Here is a 22,146-nt window from a genome sequence, read left to right on the forward strand (position 1 = left end):
ATAGAAACTTGGACAGATGTTTTTAGACAACACGGTAATGAAACTTCAAATTAGCAACTTAATTTTGAGTTTGTTTTTTATGATTTATGTCTTGCATTCTTTAGGTGAGGAGGAGATGGATCTGCAAACTGCAGTGGGAGATAATGAGGAAAATAGTTCTGAACCTGAAAACAGCCAGTCTGATGGCTCTGCAGCTGATGAAAATGATAAGATGGAAAATGGGCCAACCAAGCGCACTACCAAAGGAAATAAACAGAAGTGTAAAAAGAAGCTATTCAACTTCAGCATGGTGAATGCCTATGGCACCTCAGATTTCAGCTCCGTTGCAGAAGATGGGACATATCTCAAGTTAAACTGTAAGTTACAAAGTTAAAGATGGTGCTGAACACAATATGGCATCCACGGAACAAAATAAGTTTGTTTGAACTTTTTCTTTTCAAAGATTATACATAATTGCACTTAGAATTTCCCATATCCAATCCGCATCCAACTCATTAATGCCCTGAAAGAGGCTCTGGAGTTTATGCCATTTAAGACAGTTACTGAAAGACTTTGGATTATGTTTCGTCGAAGGACTTTTGAAAATCTAAACAAATGATATCTGATGAATAGATTGTTTAATAATTGCATTGCTACCTTCAAAAAAAATCCACTAGAGTTTTGCCAAACGACCTGTTCTTATTGCTGTAATTATTTAACTTAAAAAATGTAATCGCACTGAAAGCTGGTTGCTACAATTATCTCATGTCACATTTCCTTGTTAAAATGCAATTGCTCCATTGTACTAAATTGTACATAGTAAAGCATCCTATTTTCTCATCATCACCTTTCTTCCTGGTATTTTCAAGAAAAAAAATCATGGATGTAAATTTAGCCATCAAGTTTTGAGTATGTAAAGCTTACAAGTGTGCACAATTTTCTTGTAGGTCAATTTGGCATACTTGAAATAAGTTGTCAGATTTTTTTAGGGTCACCTTTCTTGTTTTATAAATCTAAGGGTCACTTTGTTTACATGTGATTACATTAAAATTTAGTGCCTAAGTTCCTCATTTAGAAACTCTGATTTTGATTGCAATCTGCAACTCGTTAATATGATATCTTTGACATTTTTATATATGACCGTAAGCATGCAGCTTGGCACTTGAATTTGTTTTACTGATTTTTCCTTGATGTGACTCAGTGTGGAAATATTTTCTTCTTCTCCAGCACATTCCACAATTGCTATAGACTGGGATCCTGAAATCAAAAAGATGTATTATGATGATCAAGAAGCTGAGGTAGGTGGATTTTCTTTGGAATATTTTAGCCACCATTGCAGTATATTACATTTTAGTCTTGCTTGCTATAAGGAAGTGAGGTAAACGAGAAAATAATATGTGGAGCCAGAATGTTGGAGATACAATAAATGTTAGTCTTTTTAACTAAAACTTTAGAGCAGAGAAAATGGGTGAAGCAGTACTTCTGGTTAGGAATAGAGTGTGCAAGGGCATAGTGATCAGTTAGGTAGTGCTGTAACACATCTCCAAGTGGATTATCAACATGTATTAGGTCAATATTAGTGTTACTTCTGCCCCACTTTAGTTTCAAACAGCACACAGATATGGGAGTTCAGATACTATGGGATGAAATTTTGTATTACTTAGTTTTAGATTTAAATCATTGCTTGAACAACATTTGTGATTTGATTCAACTGAATAGCATCAGTGAACATCTGTACTTAAGACCTTCATTTTTCAGGCCAAACAGTTCACTTTCAAGCAATATTTCCCAGGATGGGAATATGGAATAGACTCATTGTATAAACTCGAACAATTATTTCAATTGTGTTACAATAAATATTAGAGTAAGCTAAGCCACAATGATCAAAGCAAAGTCAATGAAGTGGAGCCTGTAGTCACATGAAAGCCACAGAATTAATAGTATGTGCATTTGAAAAAGAGCTCAAATAGCTCAACTTGTCCATGCTTACCAGATATTAATCTAGTCCCATTTGCTTGTGTTTGTCCCATCTCCCTCCAAACCCTTCCAATTCATATACCCATCCAGTTGTCTCTTAAATGTCATAATTGCACAATCCTCCATCAGTTCTTCTGGCGGTTCATCCTATACATGCATCACCATTTGTGTGGAGTTGTCGTCCCTTGGATCCCTTGTAAATTTTACCCCTCTCGCCTTAAACCTATGCTCTCTAGTTTTGGATTAGCTACTCTGGGCAAAACATCTTGACTAATCATCCTATCCACGTCCCTCATGATTTTATAAACGTCTATAAGGTCACCCCTCTGACTCTGACACTCCAGAGAAAATAGCCCCAGCCTATTCAGCCTCTCCCTTTCAGTCAAGCACTCCAAACCAGGCAATATCCTTGTAAATATTTTCTGAACTCTTCTTCAGTAGCTTGACATCACCATCTCCTGACTGCAAAAGCACTGTTTGTTGTTAATTTATTTTCTTAAACATTCTGAAAAAATATGAACCAAAAGCCTATAGTGCATCTGCTGGATGGTTATCCAACTGGCACTAAGAAATTTCAGTTGCAGATGAAAATCCAGTGAACTTTAAAGTGGCAAAGCTGTTTCTGGTATTTTATAGGCTTGAGTGCAAAACATTTAATGATCAGGAAAAGAAATTAATTTTTCTTCTTAATTCTGCAAATTGATTTTGCAAGCTAGTGAATTGTACTGATTATACACCAGTGGGTGAATAAGCTGTATTAGCAGAGACCTGGCTGAGGGAGAACAAATGTGATTAACAGAATTAAACGATACCGGTCACTCTGCAATGATGTATGTTTCATTCACGTGAATTCACTGTAACGTGATTGAAGAATTGGCACACTGTTTCTAAAGAGCAAACTTTTAAAGCACGTTGATTGTAACGTGATTACGATGCCAACACTTTAAGCGCTGTTTCTAAAGCGCAATTTTTCTATAATGAATTGCACAAGAACACATCGCAACATAGTAGAAGAAAGATTTAAAAGAGACCCAAAAGGCAATTTTTCATGCAGACCTTGGTGTGTGTATGGAATGAACTGGCGGAGACATCTAGATAGGTATATGAATAGCAATGGTTTAGAGGGATATGGGCCAAGTGCTGGCAAATGGCACTAGATTAGGTTAGGATATCTGGTCAGCATGGACAAGTTGGTCCAAACGGTCTGTTTCTGTCCTGTACATCTCTGACTCTAACTACAAAATGTTCTTATTACTTATTAAAGTACATTATGCAGTGTGAGAAGAACAGCAGTTTTTCTCCTTCCCTGCACATCTTCAATCTGTTATTTTCTTTGCCCCTATCCTGTAGTCTATCAACTGCAAATGTATTTAAGCTACCACACATCATAGAAAATTATAACTCGAGCATCTTGAGTGAGTGGTGCAAACAACATGATTGTCATTGCAAATATAAATCAATAAAATTGGAGGGAATGGAAAGAAAATGCACACTGTGCATCTCAGCTACTCACCTTCAGAAACTTTCGCACCTCAACAGTAATGCAGTGAAGTAGCACAAACCTTTGCACACATTTAACAAGTGGGCCCATTACTTGTGAAATATAAAAACATAAATAGTAACATATTTTCTATTAAGATTAAACAGATAACGAAGATTCAAACAAGCTTTGAACTAAGATAATTTAGTCAAACAGATTCTAGTCACAATCAAAGCACTTAGAGGCTGGTATTGAGAAGAGTTGCAGGTTTCATTCTTATTGACAATAAATTATGAAGAAAGGTTGGAGAAACCTGTGCTTCTCCTCTTGAAAGAGAGGAGAACACCCTTACTTCCACATCTCTCGGAAGACTTCGCGACGGCTGGTGGGTAAGTTTGGTCGTTTATTTAATAGTTAAAAATTTAAAGTTTTCCTTTAAAAAAGCGGTAGCAGACCCGGAAGGCGCGCTAGGTTACCTGGGTAAGGTTTTTTTTCTCTCCCCTTATTTAAACGCGTAGGCGAGTCACCCGAGGCACTACACGAGTAGTGCCTCCCACCCTTCCACCTCCTCTAACCTAAATAATAAGACCAATTGTGACTAGCGGGTAAGTGCTGCATTTTCCTTGTTTGTTTCTTTAGATTTAGTTGGTTTTTGTTTTTTTTTAAGGAAAGCTTACTTTTAGAGGGATGGCAGTGCAGAGAGGGCAATGTTCCTCTTGCAACATGTATGAGGTGAGGGAAGCCATTAGCGTCCCTGCTGAGTACACTTGCAAGAAGTGCACCCATCTCCAGCTCCTCCAAACCCGTGTTAGGGAACTGGAGCTGGAGTTGGATGAACTGCGGATCATTCGGGAGGCAGAGGAGGTCATAGATCGGAGCTATAGGCAAGTAGTTACTCCGAAAGTTCAAGATAGATGGGTGACAGTGAGGGGGAGTGGGAGGAGGAAGACAGTGCAGGGACCCCCTGCGGTCATTCCCCTCAAGAACAAGTATACCGTTTTGGATACTTGTGGGGGGGATGACTTACCAGGGGTAAGTAACGAGGTTCAGGCCTCTGGCACGGAGCCTGGCCCCGTTGCTCAGAAGGGTAGGGTGGAGAAAGGTAGAGCAATTGTTCTTGGGGACTCGATAGTGAGGGGTACAGACAGACGGTTTTGTGGGGGCGACAGGGACTCACGTTTGGTAGGTTGCCTCCCAGGTGCAAGGGTACGTGATGTCGCTGATCGTGTTTTCCGGGTCCTTAAGGGGGAGGGGGAGCAGCCCCAGATCGTGGTCCACGTTGGCACCAACGATATAGGTAGGAAGAAGGGTGAGGATGTAAGGCAGGCTTTCAGGGAGCTAGGTTGGAAGCTCAGAGTTAGAACAAACAGAGTTGTAGTCTCTGGTTTGTTACCCGTGCCACGTGATAGAGAGTCGAGGAACAGGGAGAGAGAGCAGTTAAATGCGTGGCTACAGGGATGGTGCAGGAGGGAGGGATTCCGGTTTCTGGATAACTGGGGTCCTTTCTGGGGAAGGTGGGACCTCTATAAAAAGGATGGTCTACACTTGAACCTGAGGGGCACCAGTATCCTTGGGGGGAGGTTTGCTAGTGCTCTTTGGGAGGGTTTAAACTAACTCCGCGGGGGCATGGGAACCAGGACTGTAGCTTTAGGGTACAGGACCTTGAGTGTAGGGAGGTTAGGAATAATGCAGCGATCTCTAAGGAGGGTGCCTGTAACCAGAAAGGTGGATTGAAGTGTGTATACTTCAATGCCAGAAGTATAAGGAATAAGGTAGGTGAACTTGCAGCGTGGGTTGGTACCTGGGACTTCGATGTTGTGGCCATTACAGAGACGTGGGTAGAACAGGGACAAGAATGGCTGTTGCACGTTCCAGGGTTCAAATGTTTTAGTAGGATCAGACATGGGGGTAAAAAAGGGGGAGGCGTGGCATTACTTGTCAAAGACAGTATCACAGCAGTGGAATGGACGATGGAAGAGGACTTGCCATCTGAGGTAGTTTGGGCTGAGGTTAGAAATAGGAAAGGTGAGGTCACCCTGTTAGGTGTTTTCTACAGGCCTCCTAATAGTCCTAGAGAAGTAGAGGATAATATTGCGAGGATGATTCAGGAAAAGAGTGAAGGTAGCAGGGTGGTTGTTATGGGGGACTTTAACTTCCCAGATATTGACTGGGAGAGCTATAGCTCGAGTTCATTAGATGGGTCGGTGTTTGTACAATGTGTGCAGGAGGGTTTCCTGACACAATATGTCGACAGGCCAACAAGAGGGGAGGCTATATTGGATTTGGTTCTAGGTAATGAACCAGGCCAGGTGTTAGACTTGGAGGTAGGTGAGCACTTCGGGGACAGTGACCACAACTCGGTGACTTTTACTTTAGTGATGGAGAGGGATAATCGTGTGCCGCAGGGCAAGAGCTATAGCTGGGGGCAGGGAAATTATGATGCAGTGAGGCATGACTTAGGATGTGTGGATTGGAAAAACAGGCTTCAAGAGAAGAACACTAATGAGATGTGGGGAGTGTTCAAGGAGCAGCTACTGCGTGTCCTCGATAGGTATGTACCAGTCAGGCATGGTGTAAAGGGCCTTGTGAGGCAGCCGTGGTTTAGTAAGGAATTGGAGTCCCTTGTGAAAGGGAAGAAGGCGGCATATGTAAAGATGAGGCGTGAAGGTTCAGTAGGGGCGATTGAGTGTTATAAGGTAGCCAGGAAGGAGCTAAAGAGGGAGCTAAGAGAAGCGAGAAGGGGACATGAAAAGTCTTTAGCTGGTAGGATTAGGGAAAACCCAAAGGCTTTCTATAGGTATGTCAAGAATAAAAGGATGACTAGGGTAGGTATCGGTCCAGTCAAGGATAGTAGTGGGAAGTTGTGTGTGGAGGCGGAGGAGATTGGAGAGACATTAAATCAGTACTTTTCCTCAGTATTCACTCAGGAACAGGACACTGTTGCTGATGTGAATATGGAATCACAAATAATTAGAATGGATGCCCTGGAAATATGCAGGGAAGAGGTTTTGGGAATATTGGAAAGGATGAATATAGATAAGTCTCCTGGGCCTGATGGCATTTACCCCAGGATCCTATGGGAAGCTAGGGAGGAGATAGCAGAGCCATTGGCCTGGATTTTTATGTCGTCGTTGTCAACGGGAATAGTACCAGAGGACTGGAGGATAGCGAATGTGGTCCCATTGTTCAAGAAAGGGAGTAGGGATAGCCCTAGCAACTATAGGCCAGTGAGTCTGACTTCAGTGGTGGGCAAAGTCTTAGAGAGAATGGTAAGGGATAAGATTTATGAACATCTGGGTAGGAATAACGTGATCAGGGATAGCCAGCATGGTTTTGTGAAGGGCAGGTCGTGCCTCACAAACCTTATTGAGTTCTTTGAGAAGGTGACCAAGGAAGTGGATGAGGGTAAAGCAGTAGATGTTGTGTATATGGATTTTAGTAAGGCGTTCGATAAGGTTCCCCATGGTAGGCTAATGCTAAAACTTCGGAGGTATGGCATTGAGGATACATTAGAGGTTTGGATTAGGAATTGGCTGGCTGGAAGGAGACAGAGGGTAGTAGTTGATGGATTATGTTCATCTTGGAGCGCAGTTACTAGCGGTGTACCACAAGGATCTGTTTTGGGACCATTGCTTTTTGTTATCTTTATAAATGATCTAGAGGAAGGACTTGAAAGCTGGGTAAGCAAGTTTGCGGATGACACGAAAGTCGGTGGAGTTGTGGATAGTGAGGAAGGAAGTGGTAGGTTACAGCGGGATATAGATAAGTTGCAGAGCTGGGCGGAAATGTGGCAAATGGAATTCAATGTAGCTAAGTGCGAAGTCGTTCACTTTGGTAGGAATAACAAGATGATGGATTACTGGGCTAATGGTAGGCTACTTGGTAGTGTGGATGAGCAGAGGGATCTTGGTGTCCATGTACACAGATCTCTGAAAGTTGCCACCCAGGTAAATAGTGCTGTGAGGAAGGCATATGGTGTACTGGGCTTTATTGGCAGAGGAATTGAGTTCCGGAGTCCTGAGGTCATGTTGCAGTTGTATAAGACTCTGGTGCGGCCTCATCTGGAGTATTGTGTGCAGTTTTGGTCGCCATACTATAGGAAGGATGTGGAAGCTTTAGAACGAGTGCAGAGGAGGTTTACCAGGATGTTGCCTGGAATGGTAGGAAAATCTTATGAGGAAAGGCTGAGGCACTTGGGGCTGTTCTCATTGGAGAAGAGAAGGTTTAGGGGAGATCTGATAGAAGTGTATAAGATGATTAGGGGTTTAGATAGGGTAGATACTAAGAACCTTTTACCGCTAATGGAGTCAGGTGTTACTAGGGGACATAGCTTTAAATTAAGGGGTGGTAGGTATAGGGCAGATGTTAGGGGTAGATTCTTCACACAGCGGGTTGTGAGTTCATGGAATGCCCTGCCCGTATCAGTGGTGAACTCTCCTTCTTTATGGTCATTTAAGCGGGCATTGGATAGGCATTTGGAAGTTATTGGGCTAGTATAGGTTAGGTAGGATTCGGTCGGCGCAACATCGAGGGCCGAAGGGCCTGTACTGCGCTGTATCCTTCTATGTTCTATGTTCTATCACATGACATTGTTGTGAAATATCCCTCCGTATTATCAGAATTTAAAGATATCAAAAATAATTGGATGCCCAAAGTATATTGACACCCATTGAATATTGGTTAAATGCAGACTCTGGCAAATGTGACCACTAATGTATACATAGCAAGTTGTGTTTTGAAGGTTTAGACCAATTAATCATTTTAATTTCTTAAACTGTAATCAAAAGCTGAGATTTATCATTCTTGCATTCTGAATATTTTGGCTATATTGTCCATTCTCTTAAGTTATTCAACATTTGCAGTGACCTCCATACGGCCTCAGCCTTTCATCATGGCTTTTAATTTTGAGATTTTCTAATCAACTCTTTCAGGGATGTTGTTACGCAAGTGGGATTTGGAACCTGGACATCCTTGTCCAGAGATGGTGGCAGTACCATTATTATAAGGGCCCTCCTGGATTTTAAGTTTGAAAAAATAGTTGCTTAATGAAGGTCCAGCTCCTCTTATTACTGTTTGAATTAGTCTTGACTGCTGACAAGTATCCCTCAGTCCCAAGTTGATGACACAATCAGTTTGGCAATCTCCAGCATTGAGGAGAAAGTGAGGACTGCAGATGCTGGAGATCAGAGCTGAAAATGTGTTGCTGGAAAAGCGCAGCAGGTCAGGCAGCATCCAAGGAGCAGGAGAATCGACGTTTCGGGCATGAGCCCTTCTTCAGAATTCCTGAAGAAGGGCTCATGCCCGAAACATCGATTCTCCTGCTCCTGGGATGCTGCCTGACCTGCTGCGAATCTCCAGCATTGGCTGAAATAATTTGTCAAGAGATCCAGTTGGGGAAACATAAAAATAAATGGAACTAAATAACATTTGGCAAACATATGGTAACATTACCAAAAAAATCAGATCGCTTTTAATTGTTCAGATTTTATTTTCATAATTAAGTATGCTGATCTAGGCTCTTTCTGATGTTGGTGTCCATGAAGGAAGGAAGTTTAAAACAAAGCTTTTTTTTTAATTGTAGCCTATTTTCTAATCAACCTGTTCCGATGTTATTACATACCTCTGGAATAGGTGACACTTGAACTGGGCCTTTTGGTCCAGGGTAAGAATTCTACCACTGTACCACAAGAGGACCCCTTAGAACAACTTATAAAGTAATTTGAGAGCACAGTTAGATAAGTGTGTCATGAAATGAGAATAATTTGCCACCTGTTGTCACTTTTACAGGCATACGAAAAGCATGAATCCATGTCACAGCCTCAAAAGAAAAGAAGTTCAGTTGCATTAAGAGAGTGTATAGACTTGTTTACAACAATGGAGACTTTGGGAGAGCATGATCTTTGGTTAGTACACACCACATCTGATTTGTCCCTCTTTTGTTTTAAAAGAATTCTACCACCAACTCTTTTGAGTCTTTCCCAGTGTTTCTATACTTTGTGATCTTTCCACTACCAGAGTGGAGTGTTTCAAATTTAAGTTCATGTGCAGCTTTGTAATCTGGTAAGGGGACAATATTTTGTAGCTTGGCAAAAAGACAAACTTAAATAATTGCAATAAAGTAACTGCAACTAATCGTCCACTGATGGTCTACATGATCATCATAAGTAAATAAAAGTTTTATATCATGTTATGTGATGCATGTTTACAATGTACTGCAAGTTTTAATGTATTTATGCATCTTAATGTCACTGTTTTTGTTGTGAAAATGTAACCAAATGACGTAACCTAACAATTACAATTATTTAATCTTATTAGCCACCTTATGAGATCATCTTCTGTTTATAAAGGCAACGGATGTTGGTGCAAAAAAAATGGTATTCCCATTTTTGCCACTTCATGTCGCACATCAGCTTTGGCAAATTGCTTATGAAAATATCCTGTTGTAAAATGATCCACCACATCTTACTCTCTTAAGAGCAACCTCTACTACAGCAGTGTGGCTTTCTCTTGTTTAATTTTCATATCTGCTACCCAGCTGGCAGTGTCCGTCTCCCTGTCCCCCAAGTAAAGTTGACAATTCGGTGCTTGCTGAAGAATACTGAAACGCGCTTCCTATAATAAGGACATTATTGCTACCGATAAATTTTTAAAATCTTCACCAACATTCTTGGCTAAATTCAGCTCATTTACCCAGAAACGAAAATGCAGTGCATGAATTAGTTTTCCTGTGGCTAACTCTAAAAGTCTGTTTTCTCAGACTTTAAATTCCAATATATTTTTGTTACAAGTCTTTTGGTTAAAGCAACAGAAATCTTTCTAAATTGTAGGAATAGAAGCTTTCAAAAGCAGCAGAATCTTGTTCGAAATAATGAGAGGACATTGTAAAGTCAAAACTTGTTCAGAAAAAAGCTTTTCATAAAGTGCTGTATTGAAATGGAAGATGTGCAATGTCTTCTAAATGGAGATATTGAAAGTTTAAAACAATTTCAGTTGGAATTTAATCTGTTTATTTCTGTGGCTTTCCTATAAAAGAGTTTAAGTACTAAATACTAATAGCAGCGTAGATCTAGTGTTTATTATAAGCAGGCATTGATTGTTGGCAACCTGTTGTGAAGTCTTCATCAGAACAATTATTTTATCAATTTAATCAATGAAATCTGTTGTGGAAGCAGTAATTTACAATTGAGGATAGTGGGAGCTGTGATATTTTTAGACCTAACCAAATAAAATAATTAAATTTTTGATGGATTTGTTGGCAGCAAAAGTCAGTCATTTAGATCAGTTTATTAGACATCATTGTACAAGGTGATTCTCTTCATCTACCAATGTAAGAATTTATACTGTTCCTTTGAGATAGTATTTACCATTTCTTCAGTTGTTTAGTGGCAGAATTACAGAAAGTTGACTTGCTGTATTAGTTGAGTTTCACTAATTATCATCCAAATTATTGAATTTTTTGGGAGTTTTTTGCAGAACTCCTACTCTCCATAGATTAGGAGTTCTGCAATGTCCGACTTTCCATTCCACGCACAACTTCAGAAACTGTCAAAAATCAGACCGTGCTACTCTCTCGACTACAATTCTTGACATCAGTTGGTGGCTCTATGTCCCCATAGAGAAAATTCCTAATCCATTACATGAAAATAGACCTTACTCACAAGAGGAAATACAAGCCCAAAATTTTAGGGTGCATTCATCAGAGCATAAATCATACTATAAACCGACTGACTCCCACAGCTACCTGGACTACACCTCCTCCCACCCTACCCCCTGTAAAAACTCCATCCCATATTCCCAACTCCTTCGTCTCCGCCGCATCTGCTCCCAGGAGGACCAGTTCCAACACCGCACAGCCCAGATGGCCTCCTCCTTCAAGGACCGCAGATTCCCCCCAGACGTGATCGACGATGCCCTCCACCGCATCTCCTCCACTTCCCGCTCCTCCACCCTTGAGCCCCGCTCCTCCAACTGCCACCAAGACAGAACCCCACTGGTTCTCACCTACCACCCTACCAACCTCCGTATACAACGTATCATCCGCCGTCATTTCCGCCACCTCCAAACGGACCCCACCACCAGGGATATATTTCCCTCCCCTATCAGCGTTCCGCAAAGACCACTCCCTTCGTGACTCCCTCGTCAGGTCCACACCCCCCACCAACCCAACCTCCACTCCCGGCACCTTCCCCTGCAACCGCAGGAAATGTAAAACTTGCGCCCACACCTCCTCCCTCACTTCCCTCCAAGGCCCCAAGGGATCATTCCATATCCGCCACAAGTTCACCTGTACCTCCACACACATCATCTATTGCATCCGCTGCACCCGATGTGGCCTCCTCTATATTGGGGAGACAGGCCGCTTACTTGCGGAACGCTTCAGAGAACACCTCTGGAACGCCCGGACCAACCAACCCAACCACCCCGTGGCTCAACACTTTAACTCTCCCTCCCACTCCACCAAGGACATGCAGGTCCTTGGACTCCTCCACCGGCAGAACATAACAACACGACGGCTGGAGGAGGAGCGCCTCATCTTCCGCCTGGGAACCCTCCAACCACAAGGAATGAACTCAGATTTCTCCAGTTTCCTCATTTCCCTTCCCCCACCTTGTCTCAGTCAGTTCCCTCAACTCAGCACCGCCCTCCTAACCTGCAATCTTCTTCCTGACCTCTCTGCCCCCACCCCACTCCAGCCTATCACCCTCACCTTGACCTCCTTCCACCTATCACATCTCCATCGCCCCTCCCCCAAGTCCCTCCTCCCTACCTTTTATCTTAGCCTGCTTGGCACACTCTCCTCATTCCTGATGAAGGGCTTATGCCCGAAACGTCGAATTTCCTATTCCTTGGATGCTGCCTGGCCTGCTGTGCTTTAACCAGCAACACATGTTCAGCATAAATCATAATGGATCAACTTGTCCAAGCATCAGATAATGATTAGTTGGTTCATGATTATCCTGTTAGCTCTGAGATAACTTGTTCCAGTCATGTCAGTAGTCAAAAGGAATAATTGGCAAATCCCTAGGTACGCTATGGAAATATTGATCTACCCTGACATTTTAGATCAGTACCCAGCAACAGTTGATGGACATTTTTTAAGAATTTTTGGTAAGTAAAAGTTAGGAATTGGCGGTATTTCCAAGGATTAGATAGATGCCAGTCAGGTAGACAGCCAGCTGTACACCAGCATCAGTATATTGTACTGTAATGGAAGAATAATATGTCATCAGGAGGGGAAGACTGAAGGAGAAACAAAATGGGGTTGAGAAGTTTAAAAATAATTGACTACTAAATATGAAAGTTTAACAATCCATTTCTCTTTAAATTACATTTTTTGGGAAATGATTTTTAGTATTTTGCTGCTATTTGTCTCCACAGGTACTGCCCCACTTGTAAAAAGCACCAACAGGCCACTAAAAAGTTTGATTTGTGGTCACTACCAAAGATTCTCGTTGTACATCTGAAGCGTTTCTCATATAATAGGTACTGGAGAGATAAACTTGACACTCTAGTAGAGTTTCCTATAAGGTGAGAGATTCATTTTCGTGTGTGGAATATTTTATTTAACCAGAACAATGCAGAGGAATCTCGATTATCCAGCATTTTTATCCGAATATGGAGTTATCAAGCAAGATCACAATGTCCTTGATGCTGGGCTCAACTGTTTTCCAGCAGTCGATTATCCAGAATTCGATTAACCAAATGAAATACTCCCTGCCCATGTCCTTCAGATAATTGAGGTTCCTCTATAATTGAATTTGCTGCTGTGAAAATGTGGTTCACACCAAAGAACAATGCATATGAATGCAAGGTTGCGGATTCACACTTACAATCCTTAACAGCAAACTGTCCACTTCCCATCTGTTAATACAAAATGGTATTGAACTTAAAAATAGGCATGGGGAAGTTACTGATTTTGCCAAACCTTCTCTTTGATGGTATCGCCTCTATGGTGTAAACCTCCATCTCTTTAGAGCTGCTGCATTCCAGAAGATATGAAATTTATCTGAGCTCCGTCCAACAAAATATTTTTATGGCCATCATTTTGGCCTATTGTGCAGATCACAAATAGTGTTCCCTGTTTTCTGGCATATATGTGCATCCATTGGGCATTTTAAAAACAAAATTCAGCAAAATGCTAGAGAAACTCAGCAGGTCTTAATGGAGACAGAAGAACAGTTAATGTTTCAAGTCCGCTATGACTCAGAAGATGGCATCAGACCTGAGTTTCTCCAGCATTTTGTTTCAGATTTCCAACATTTGCAGTAATTTGTTTTATTTATTTTAAAATAAAATACTTTATTTTAAGAAAGTATTTTGGAAATAGAGAAGATTCCATTGTACTTAAATTTCTTGGTGTAGTTTTGCAACCAAGATGGAATATGAAACTTGAACACCAAAGTGAAAGAACAGATGACTTTGAAATAGTAAGGACTGCAGATGCTGGAAGTCAGTTGATAAAATGCGGACCTGGAAAGGCACAGCAGATAAAACAGGAGCAGGAAAGTCAACGCTTCAGGTCAAGCCCCTTCATGCCCTGATGAAGGACACAAAACATAGACTTTCCTGCTCCTCTGTTGTCTGATCTGCTGTTTCTTTCCAGCTCTACGTTTTATCAACTGAAAGAACAGACGATCCCAGCTAGCCCAGATCGATATTTTAGAATACACTGTTATTGTCGAATTTGACTGGAAGGAAAAATCCCTTGTCCTCACCAACCCTTGATTTATCGTAAGGTCAGAAGTGAGGATGTTTGCCAATGATTGCACGACGTTCACCTTTTGCGACGACTCAGATACTGAAGCAGTCCATGTTCAAATGCAACAAGGTCTGGACAGTATCCAAGTGGCAAGTAACATCTGTGACCCACAGATGCCAGATTGTGACCTTCACCAATAATAGACAACCTAATCGCTACCCCTTGATATTCAATGGTATTACCATCATCAAATTTCCCCCACTGTCAACATCCTGCTGTTATCATTGACTGGAAACTCAACTGGACTTGCATATAAACAGAAGCTACAAGAGCAGGTCAGAGGCTAGGAATACTGCAGTGAGTAACTCACCTCCTGACTCTCCAAAGCCATCTACAAGGCACAAAGTCAGGATTGTGATGGAATACTCCCTAGATAAATGCAGCTCCAATAATATTCAAGCTTCCCATAATCGAGGACAAACCAGCACATTACTGAGCAGCAGTGTGTACAGGTACACAATCCTTTATCTGAAACACTCCGAACCAGCTGGTTTTCAGAATTCACAATTTTTCGAATTTCGGAATAAATGACAATTTGACAGTGAAATTTTTAAAAACCTTACCAAACAGACTCACTGCGAGTACTACGAGCCCAGAGACGGAATTGAGGCCTGCCATTGCTGGGCTACGCCCACCCTCATCGCATCTGAGTGACACACATCGAGTAGGTGTGGAGTTGGATTAAGTGTTTGCACACCAAGCAACCTTGTTAATGAGAAAAATACATCGCGAAGCCCTTCAGATTTTGGAGCTTTTCGAATTTTGGGATTTCGGACAAAAGGTTGTCCATCTGTACTACCCACAAGATGCACTGCAGAAATTCACCAATGATGCTCAGACAGCACCTTCCAAACCCACAGCCACTTCCATCTAGAAGGATGAGGGCACCAGATATATGGAGAAACCACCAACTGCAAGTTCCCCTCCATGCCACTGTACTGACTTGGAAATGTATTGATGTTCCTTCACTGTTGCTGAGTCAAAATCTTGGAATTCCCTCCAAAAGACATTGTGGGCCAACCCACAGCACACAGACTGCAGTGGTGCAAGAAAGCAGCTCACCAACACCTCTCGGGCACCTAGAGTCAGGCAGTAAATGCTGGCCAGTCAGCAATGCTCACGTCCCACAAATGAATAAAATAAAAACTCTTCCACCTGTATTTCTATACTCCCTACTCCTTTCATTTCACAGTTGGCACCTGTACCTTCAGCCATCTAAGGGAAGGTTCTGGAAGTCTTTCACTAAGCTTCTCCTTTTAAGATTATCTGCAAAAATTGTTTTGTCTGTGCTTTGTCTAATCTTGAACTTAGCATTCATTTTTGTCTAATTTAGCCCTGTAATGTTAAAGATGGTAACTAAATGTACAATGTTATTCAAACTATTATTCCTGCATAGTTGACTTTGATAAAGTCTAAAATTAAGATCTTTGTATTCTGTTCAATCCTATACCACTTGTAAACTGTCAGAAAAGATAACATCATGGCACAGAAGAAGTCTTCAGTCTGTGGTCCTTATTCATAACCACAGTTCATTTTTGAATTGACTGAGTTAAGTGATAGCATGAAAAATATCTTTATTCTATGGTTATGCCAACTCTTTTGAACTTTAAACATAAAAATGAAACTTCAAGGTTTTGGCTTCATTTGCAATGTGATGTTGTTTCAAAGTCCACCATTGTTGTTCTGCTATCCTGTTTGCTAACATTGCTGCCTGTTTAGTTTTTGCTAGACCCTTTATGTCACTGAAGTAAAATGAAGTTATTTGAAGTATGAATAAAGTTACCAATAGGCTTGCTTCAGTTATCCTTAGTACGGCCCTCTAGTTGTAGCAGTGGCCTTGGCCCACTCCTTAAATGCATTGTTAGTCCTTGTCAGTACATATTCTATATTCTGCGAAATGTTAATGTTTGTTCTTCTAATGGATTCTTAGGGATTTGAACATGTCTGAGTTTGTCTACAATCCCAAAGCTGGTCCTTGCATCTATGACCTGGTTGCAGTCACTAACCACTATGGAGGAATGGGAGGAGGCCATTGTAAGTTACCTAGTTCTTTTCATGGAAAATTGACATTCATTACTTGTTGAAGTAGAAGTATAATTTTCTTTGCCTTGCCAACAGATACTGCATATGCTAAAAATAAAATTGATGGACAGTGGTATTACTTTGATGACAGTAGTGTATCAGGGGCATCTGAAGATCAGATTGTGGTAAGTTGCACTAACTACAGCGCATAACTTCCCAAATACGACAATATTTTATCGTAAGTGAAAAGTATTAGTTGCATGCTTGAACACAATTTTATAACTGACTCCATAAGGGGGCAGATTAATCTGATAAATGTGAAGAGTTTGACTTTTGCAATTGAGATTACCGTATATCTGATTTTTTTTTCATTAACCCCTTTATGTTCAACCATATTCAAATTACCTTTGCCCTAGTTCACATCAGCCTCTTAATTGGCGTCTGTGAAATGCCTTAGATTGTTTAGCTTTTTTAAAAATTATTCTCTGGGTGTTCCTTATTATTTTCCACAAGTTGATATGTTTAAGACACAATTCACCTCATCATTGCTGCTAAGGTTTCCTATAGAAAAGTTCCATATATAAAGCTGTCAGTATCAAGAGACCTTTTCTCTGTAAAGGATTTTATTCCTAAATTTCAGCAATCGGAAATCAATCAGTTGTTTGTCATAGTCCTGCATCTTTTTTTCTAATCTTGCATTTCTACCATCAGTCTCTTTTTGCTTCCCGTCAACGCTTCAATTTCTATGTCTCAAACTGAAAACCTAAATCATTCTTGTGGAAATCACTATGTTGGTGATTGCTACTGTAGCAAATTTGCGATTTTCTAACTTTGTCTACATAGAACTGTACAGCACAAGGATGAGCCCTACAGTCCAACATGTTGTGCTGAACATGACACCAAATTAAACTGATCCCTTCTGCCTGCCCTTGGTCCATATCCCTCCATTCCTTGCATATTCATGTCTTTATCTAAAAGTCCCCGAAATGTCCTTATTATATCTGCCATTGCCTCCACTCCTGGCAGTGCATTCCAGACTCGCCATGTTTATGTTGACAATATTTCAACTGTATCTCATCATATGTTGTGCACCACATCAATACCGTGAATTAAACAATGTCAAGATTGAAATGGAGTTGAGGATTATCAGATCAACCCTGATCTCCTTGGTGGAGCAGCCTTGATGGATTAAACGGCCTATTTCTGCTATGTCTTTGTGTCCTCTCAGTGATGCCCTATGTTCAAGCCTTGTTTAACTTGAATTGACCTTTAACTCCCCGAACAAGTCCAACGTAGATTCCTTTGATTTTTAAGTGTTTTAATAGTCGTACAATTGAGATCAGAAGAGAATCTCAGGATAAAATGTGATATCAAAGTTGCCAACAGACTGGTTTCATCTTGGCATGTTTCCAGACGGAAGATGGAATGTTAAAACATCAGGAGTACACCATTTGGCCCTCAAGCATGCGTTACCATTTAGGATAATCATGATTAGATTCCCAACAGGTCCACACTGGCCCTCTGAAAAGTAACCCACCCCAGACCCATTTGCCTCTGACTAATACACCTAACACTATGGGCAATTTAGCACAGCCAATCCACTTGAAGCACATCTCTTTGGATTGTGGGGGAAACCCACGCAGACATGGGGAGAATGTGCAAACTCCACACAGACAGTCGCCCAAAGCTGGAATCGGACCCGGGTCCCTGGTGCTGTGAGGCTGTAGTGCTAACCACTGAGCCACCATGCCACCCCTTACTTAACCATCTGCGCCACTTGCACATATTTTTTCTTGCTTAGTCCCCTCCCATGAATCAAGAAACCAGAAATGTGTCTGTCTTTCCATAAAATCAGCATGAATATCACAATCATTTGAAGTGGATAATTTCAGTAGGGGAAAGAAAAATCTCTTTATCTCAGTTTCAAATCATCAGTCTCTTAAGGCTGTTCTCCTAGCAAGTAGAAAAAAACTTACTGTCTATTTTATCAAGATCCCTTCATCTTCTATGTTTCAATGAGATTGACTCTTATTCTTCTAAACTTCAGTGAACATAGGTCTACTTCTCATCATAGGACAACCCTTTCTCATTGTATCAACCAATGTAGTATACCTTTTCTTTACCTTGATTGCTTCCTGTATTGTTTGAGTTCCCTGTGTGAGTGCAAAGAAAATTTACAGCCCAGGAACAGGCCCTTTGGCCCTCCAAGCCTGAGCCGATTCAATCCACTGTCTAAACCTATCACCCAATTCCTAAGCATCTGTATCCCTCTACTTACGCATCTGTCCAGACATACCTTAAAATAAAATAAACCTTAAAACCCCGTCCAGTGAAGGCAAGCATACTGTATGCCTTCTTGACCACTCTGTCCACCTGAGCAGCCACCTTCAGGAACTTGTGGGTCTCTCTGCTCATCAACTTTTCCCAAGGCTCTTCCATTTACAGAATAATTTGCTCTAGAATTAGACTTGCCAAAATGCATCACCTCACATTTGCCTGGATTGAACTCCGTCTGCCACTTCTCCCCCCAGTTCTCCAGTCTATCTATATTATCCGAGAGTCCCCTATGCTTTCTGCTATCCCATCAATCTTCGTGTCATCTGCAAACTTACTAATCAGGCCAACGATGCCCTCTTCCTGATCATTTATGTACAGGATGTAGGTTTGCTCGCTGAGCTGTAGGTTTGATATCCAGACGTTTCATTACCTGGCTAGGTAACATCATCAGTGGTGACCTCCAAGTGAAGCGAAGCTGTTGTCTCCTGCTTTCTATTTATATCGTTCTCCTGGATGGGGTTTCTGGGGTTTGTGGTGATGTCATTTCCTGTTCGTTTTCTGAGGGGTTGATAGATGGCATCTCGATCTATGTGCTTGTTTATGGCGTTGTGGTTGGAGTGCCAGGCCTCTAGGAATTCTCTGGCTTGTCTTTGCTTAGCCTGTCCCAGGATAGATGTGTTGTCCCAATGCGCAGATTCCTCTAGAGCAAACCACGACAAGCAGACAAAACACAACCAGAAACCCTAACCACCTTACCATACATCAAAGAAGTTTCAGAAATGAGTGCCAGACTACTGAGACCCCTCGGAATCCTAGTAGCACACAAACCCACCAACACTCTCAAACAAAAACTAAAAAACTTAGAAGACCCAGTACAACCCATGGACAAAACCAACGTCATCTATAAAATTCCATGCAAAGACTGCCACAAACACTACGTAGGACAAACAGGAAGAAAGTTAGCCATCAGGATATATGAACACCAGCTAGCCATGAAAAGACACAATCCCCTCTCCCTCATAGCCCTACACACAGATGAAAAAAACCGCCATTTCAACTGGGAAAACACATCCATCCTGGGACAGGCTAAGCAAAAACATGCCACAGAATTCCACGAGGTCTGGCACTCCAACCACAACGCCATAAACAAGCACATAGATCGAGATGCCATCTATCAGCCCCTCAGAAAACGAGCAGGAAATGACATCACCACAAACCCCAGGAACCCCATCCAGGAGAACGATATAAATAGAAAGCAGGAGACAACCGCTTCGCTTCACTTGGAGGTCGCCACTGATGATGTTACCTAGCCAGGTAATGAAATGTCTGGATATCAAACCTACAGCTCAGCGAGCAAACCTACCCCCTAAACCTCAACCTGAGCTACAAACCTTCACAAACCTTGCGATCATTTATGTATATCAGAAACAACAGTGGCCCCAGCACTGATTCCTTTGGAACACTGTTGATCACTTTCTCCATTTAGAGGAACTCCCTTCAATTACTACTCTCTCTCCAGTTGCTCAGTCAGTTCTTTATCCACCTAGGTAGAACACCCTACACAGCATGTTACTTCACTTTCTCCATTAGTTTACCATGGAGACCCTTATCAAATGCCTGATGAAAGTCCATGTATATAACATCTACAGCCCTTCCTTCGTCTGTCAACTTGGTCATTTCCTCAAAGAGCTCTAAGTTGGTACGGCACAATTCTCCCCCCGCCCACTGCACAAAATCATGTTGCCTATCACTGAAAAGCCAATTCTTTTTCAAATATAAATTGATTTTAGCATTCAGTACATTCTCCAGCAACTTTTCCACCACTGCTGTCAGTTACCTGGAATTAGCTTACTATCTTCCTTGTACACGGGGCAGTCCTCTGGCACTTTACCTGCGTTTAAGGATGTTACAAAGATATGTCAAGGCCCTAGCTATTTCCTCTCTCCCCTCCCTCAGCAACCTGGGATAGATCCCATCCGGTCCTGGGATTTGTCCACCTTAATAACCTCTAGCCTACCCAACATATTTTCCCTCCTAATTGCCAACATGATCCAGAGTAAACAAACTTCGATCTCTAATCTCAACATTCATCATATCCCTCTCATCAGTGAACGCTGATGCAAAGTAATCATTGACAATCTCACCCATTTTCTCAGGTTTGACACAGCCTTCCTTATCCTTCAGGGGACCAACTCTTTCTCTAGTTAGGCAGCATCCGAAGAGCGGGAAAATTGACCTTATAGGCCAGAGCCCTTCATCAGAAATGACTGCTGTTGAAGGGCTCCAGCTCGAAATGTCGATTTTCCTGCTCGGATGCTGCCTGACCTGCTGTGCTTTTTCAGCAACACGCTCTCAACTCTGATATCCAGCATCCACAGACCTCACTGTCTCCTCTTTCTCTAGTTACCCTCTTGTTGCTTATATATGAATGAATGAGTATATATGTGAGTAAGCTGAAGTTTCCTTTGAACATCAGCATTTAGAAATTTCACAATTTTTAAATTTGTTTTTAAATTTCTTAACTTCCATCTGCCACCTTGTTGCCTACTCACTTTGATCTTGAGTAACCTGACGCAGGACAAGAAATGGATTATAAAAGGATTTTGAAGAAGCAGCAACAAATGCAAGATTTTCCATTACGTATGGTAAATTGCATTGCACCCACCACCAAAACTTGGTCATTAACTGGGACTTTTTATTTTTTCTAGACAAAAGCAGCTTATGTTCTTTTCTACCAGCGTAGAGACTCCAATAACCATCACAACAGTTCACCTGCTTCTTTGAGTTCTCCTGAAGAGAATGGTGAGAATAGAAAAAATGAAGAAGATAGAATGGATACCAACTAAGATGAAACTGCATGATTTGGCAACAAGAAATTAGATCTACTATTTTTGGATTGTGTTGCTCTACCATCAGCACCAGCTGCCTTCAGGGTAGGGGACAAGAACCCTCTTGATAACAGCAACTTTTTAAAAACAAAATTGATCAGATCTGAATGAATGGGTGAGCAAAAATAACATGCTCTGTTTCAGAATCTACTGATTTCTGATGGCAATTAATGGATGTCACTGTAAAATAAACTGCTTTGGAAATTTTTAAGTGAGTTTTTTTCTCATCAGCTATTTAAGATAAGGATTTTGGTTCGGTTTATTTTTGAAAAGGGTTGCAGTTTCTCTCCTTCCCAGATTAATTTTCTGTCCAATTTGAAATTTTAAGTTATGTCACAAACCTTGCATTGCCTGTATTGTTTCCTCTTATTGGTAAAATGGTATTTCTTTGCATGAGTGACACCTTACATCTTAACCTGGAAATGTTGCATTATGAATTTGTAGCAGAGCACTGGTTTATTTGTGGTTTGGCTACTGTGACTCAAATAATAAAATTTGTAATATTATATTGTATTATAGGCGGCACAGGAACAGAGGTTTCCAAACCCCAGGTGCGATACTGATCCAAACCAGCATAACCTTGCTGGTATGTATTGTAATGTAAATTTCACATCAGTTTCTTCTAGTCTTTTTGCTCAAACTGGCACTTTGTAAGTGGCTGGTTTTAATACATATCTCTACATAAATAAAGACTGCTGATTGGAGCTGTGACTTGTCTGTCATGTGGGCTTACTAACGAGTGGAAATAGTGTCGTTATCTGAAC

At 41.4% G+C, this 22,146-nt stretch overlaps 1 protein-coding gene across 3 annotated transcripts in view; it reads left to right on the top strand.

Moving 5' to 3' along the window:
• The window catches only part of usp4 (ubiquitin specific peptidase 4 (proto-oncogene)), a 94,335-nt gene extending 72,242 nt beyond the window's left edge, over positions 1 to 22,093 (top strand). The window contains exons 16-23 of one of the 3 annotated variants that reach the window (XR_009645428.1): positions 105 to 356; positions 1,207 to 1,277; positions 9,224 to 9,339; positions 12,815 to 12,964; positions 16,126 to 16,229; positions 16,314 to 16,402; positions 21,203 to 21,427; positions 21,902 to 22,093. Coding sequence is in view for 2 of the 3 variants with exons in the window: in XM_060835372.1 (XP_060691355.1) it covers positions 105 to 356; positions 1,207 to 1,277; positions 9,224 to 9,339; positions 12,815 to 12,964; positions 16,126 to 16,229; positions 16,314 to 16,402; positions 21,203 to 21,296; positions 21,902 to 21,945 (920 nt within the window). In the remaining variant the exon portion in view is untranslated. Of the gene's footprint in view, positions 1 to 104; positions 357 to 1,206; positions 1,278 to 9,223; positions 9,340 to 12,814; positions 12,965 to 16,125; positions 16,230 to 16,313; positions 16,403 to 21,202 lie in introns of all 3 variants that reach the window. The other 2 variants (XM_060835372.1, XM_060835373.1) reach the window with 2 other exon arrangements.
• Positions 22,094 to 22,146: the final 53 nt, after the last annotated feature.

The sequence above is a fragment of the Hemiscyllium ocellatum genome, chromosome 14 (genome assembly GCF_020745735.1).
Source record: "Hemiscyllium ocellatum isolate sHemOce1 chromosome 14, sHemOce1.pat.X.cur, whole genome shotgun sequence".
In the NCBI taxonomy this organism is placed as follows: domain Eukaryota; kingdom Metazoa; phylum Chordata; class Chondrichthyes; order Orectolobiformes; family Hemiscylliidae; genus Hemiscyllium; species Hemiscyllium ocellatum.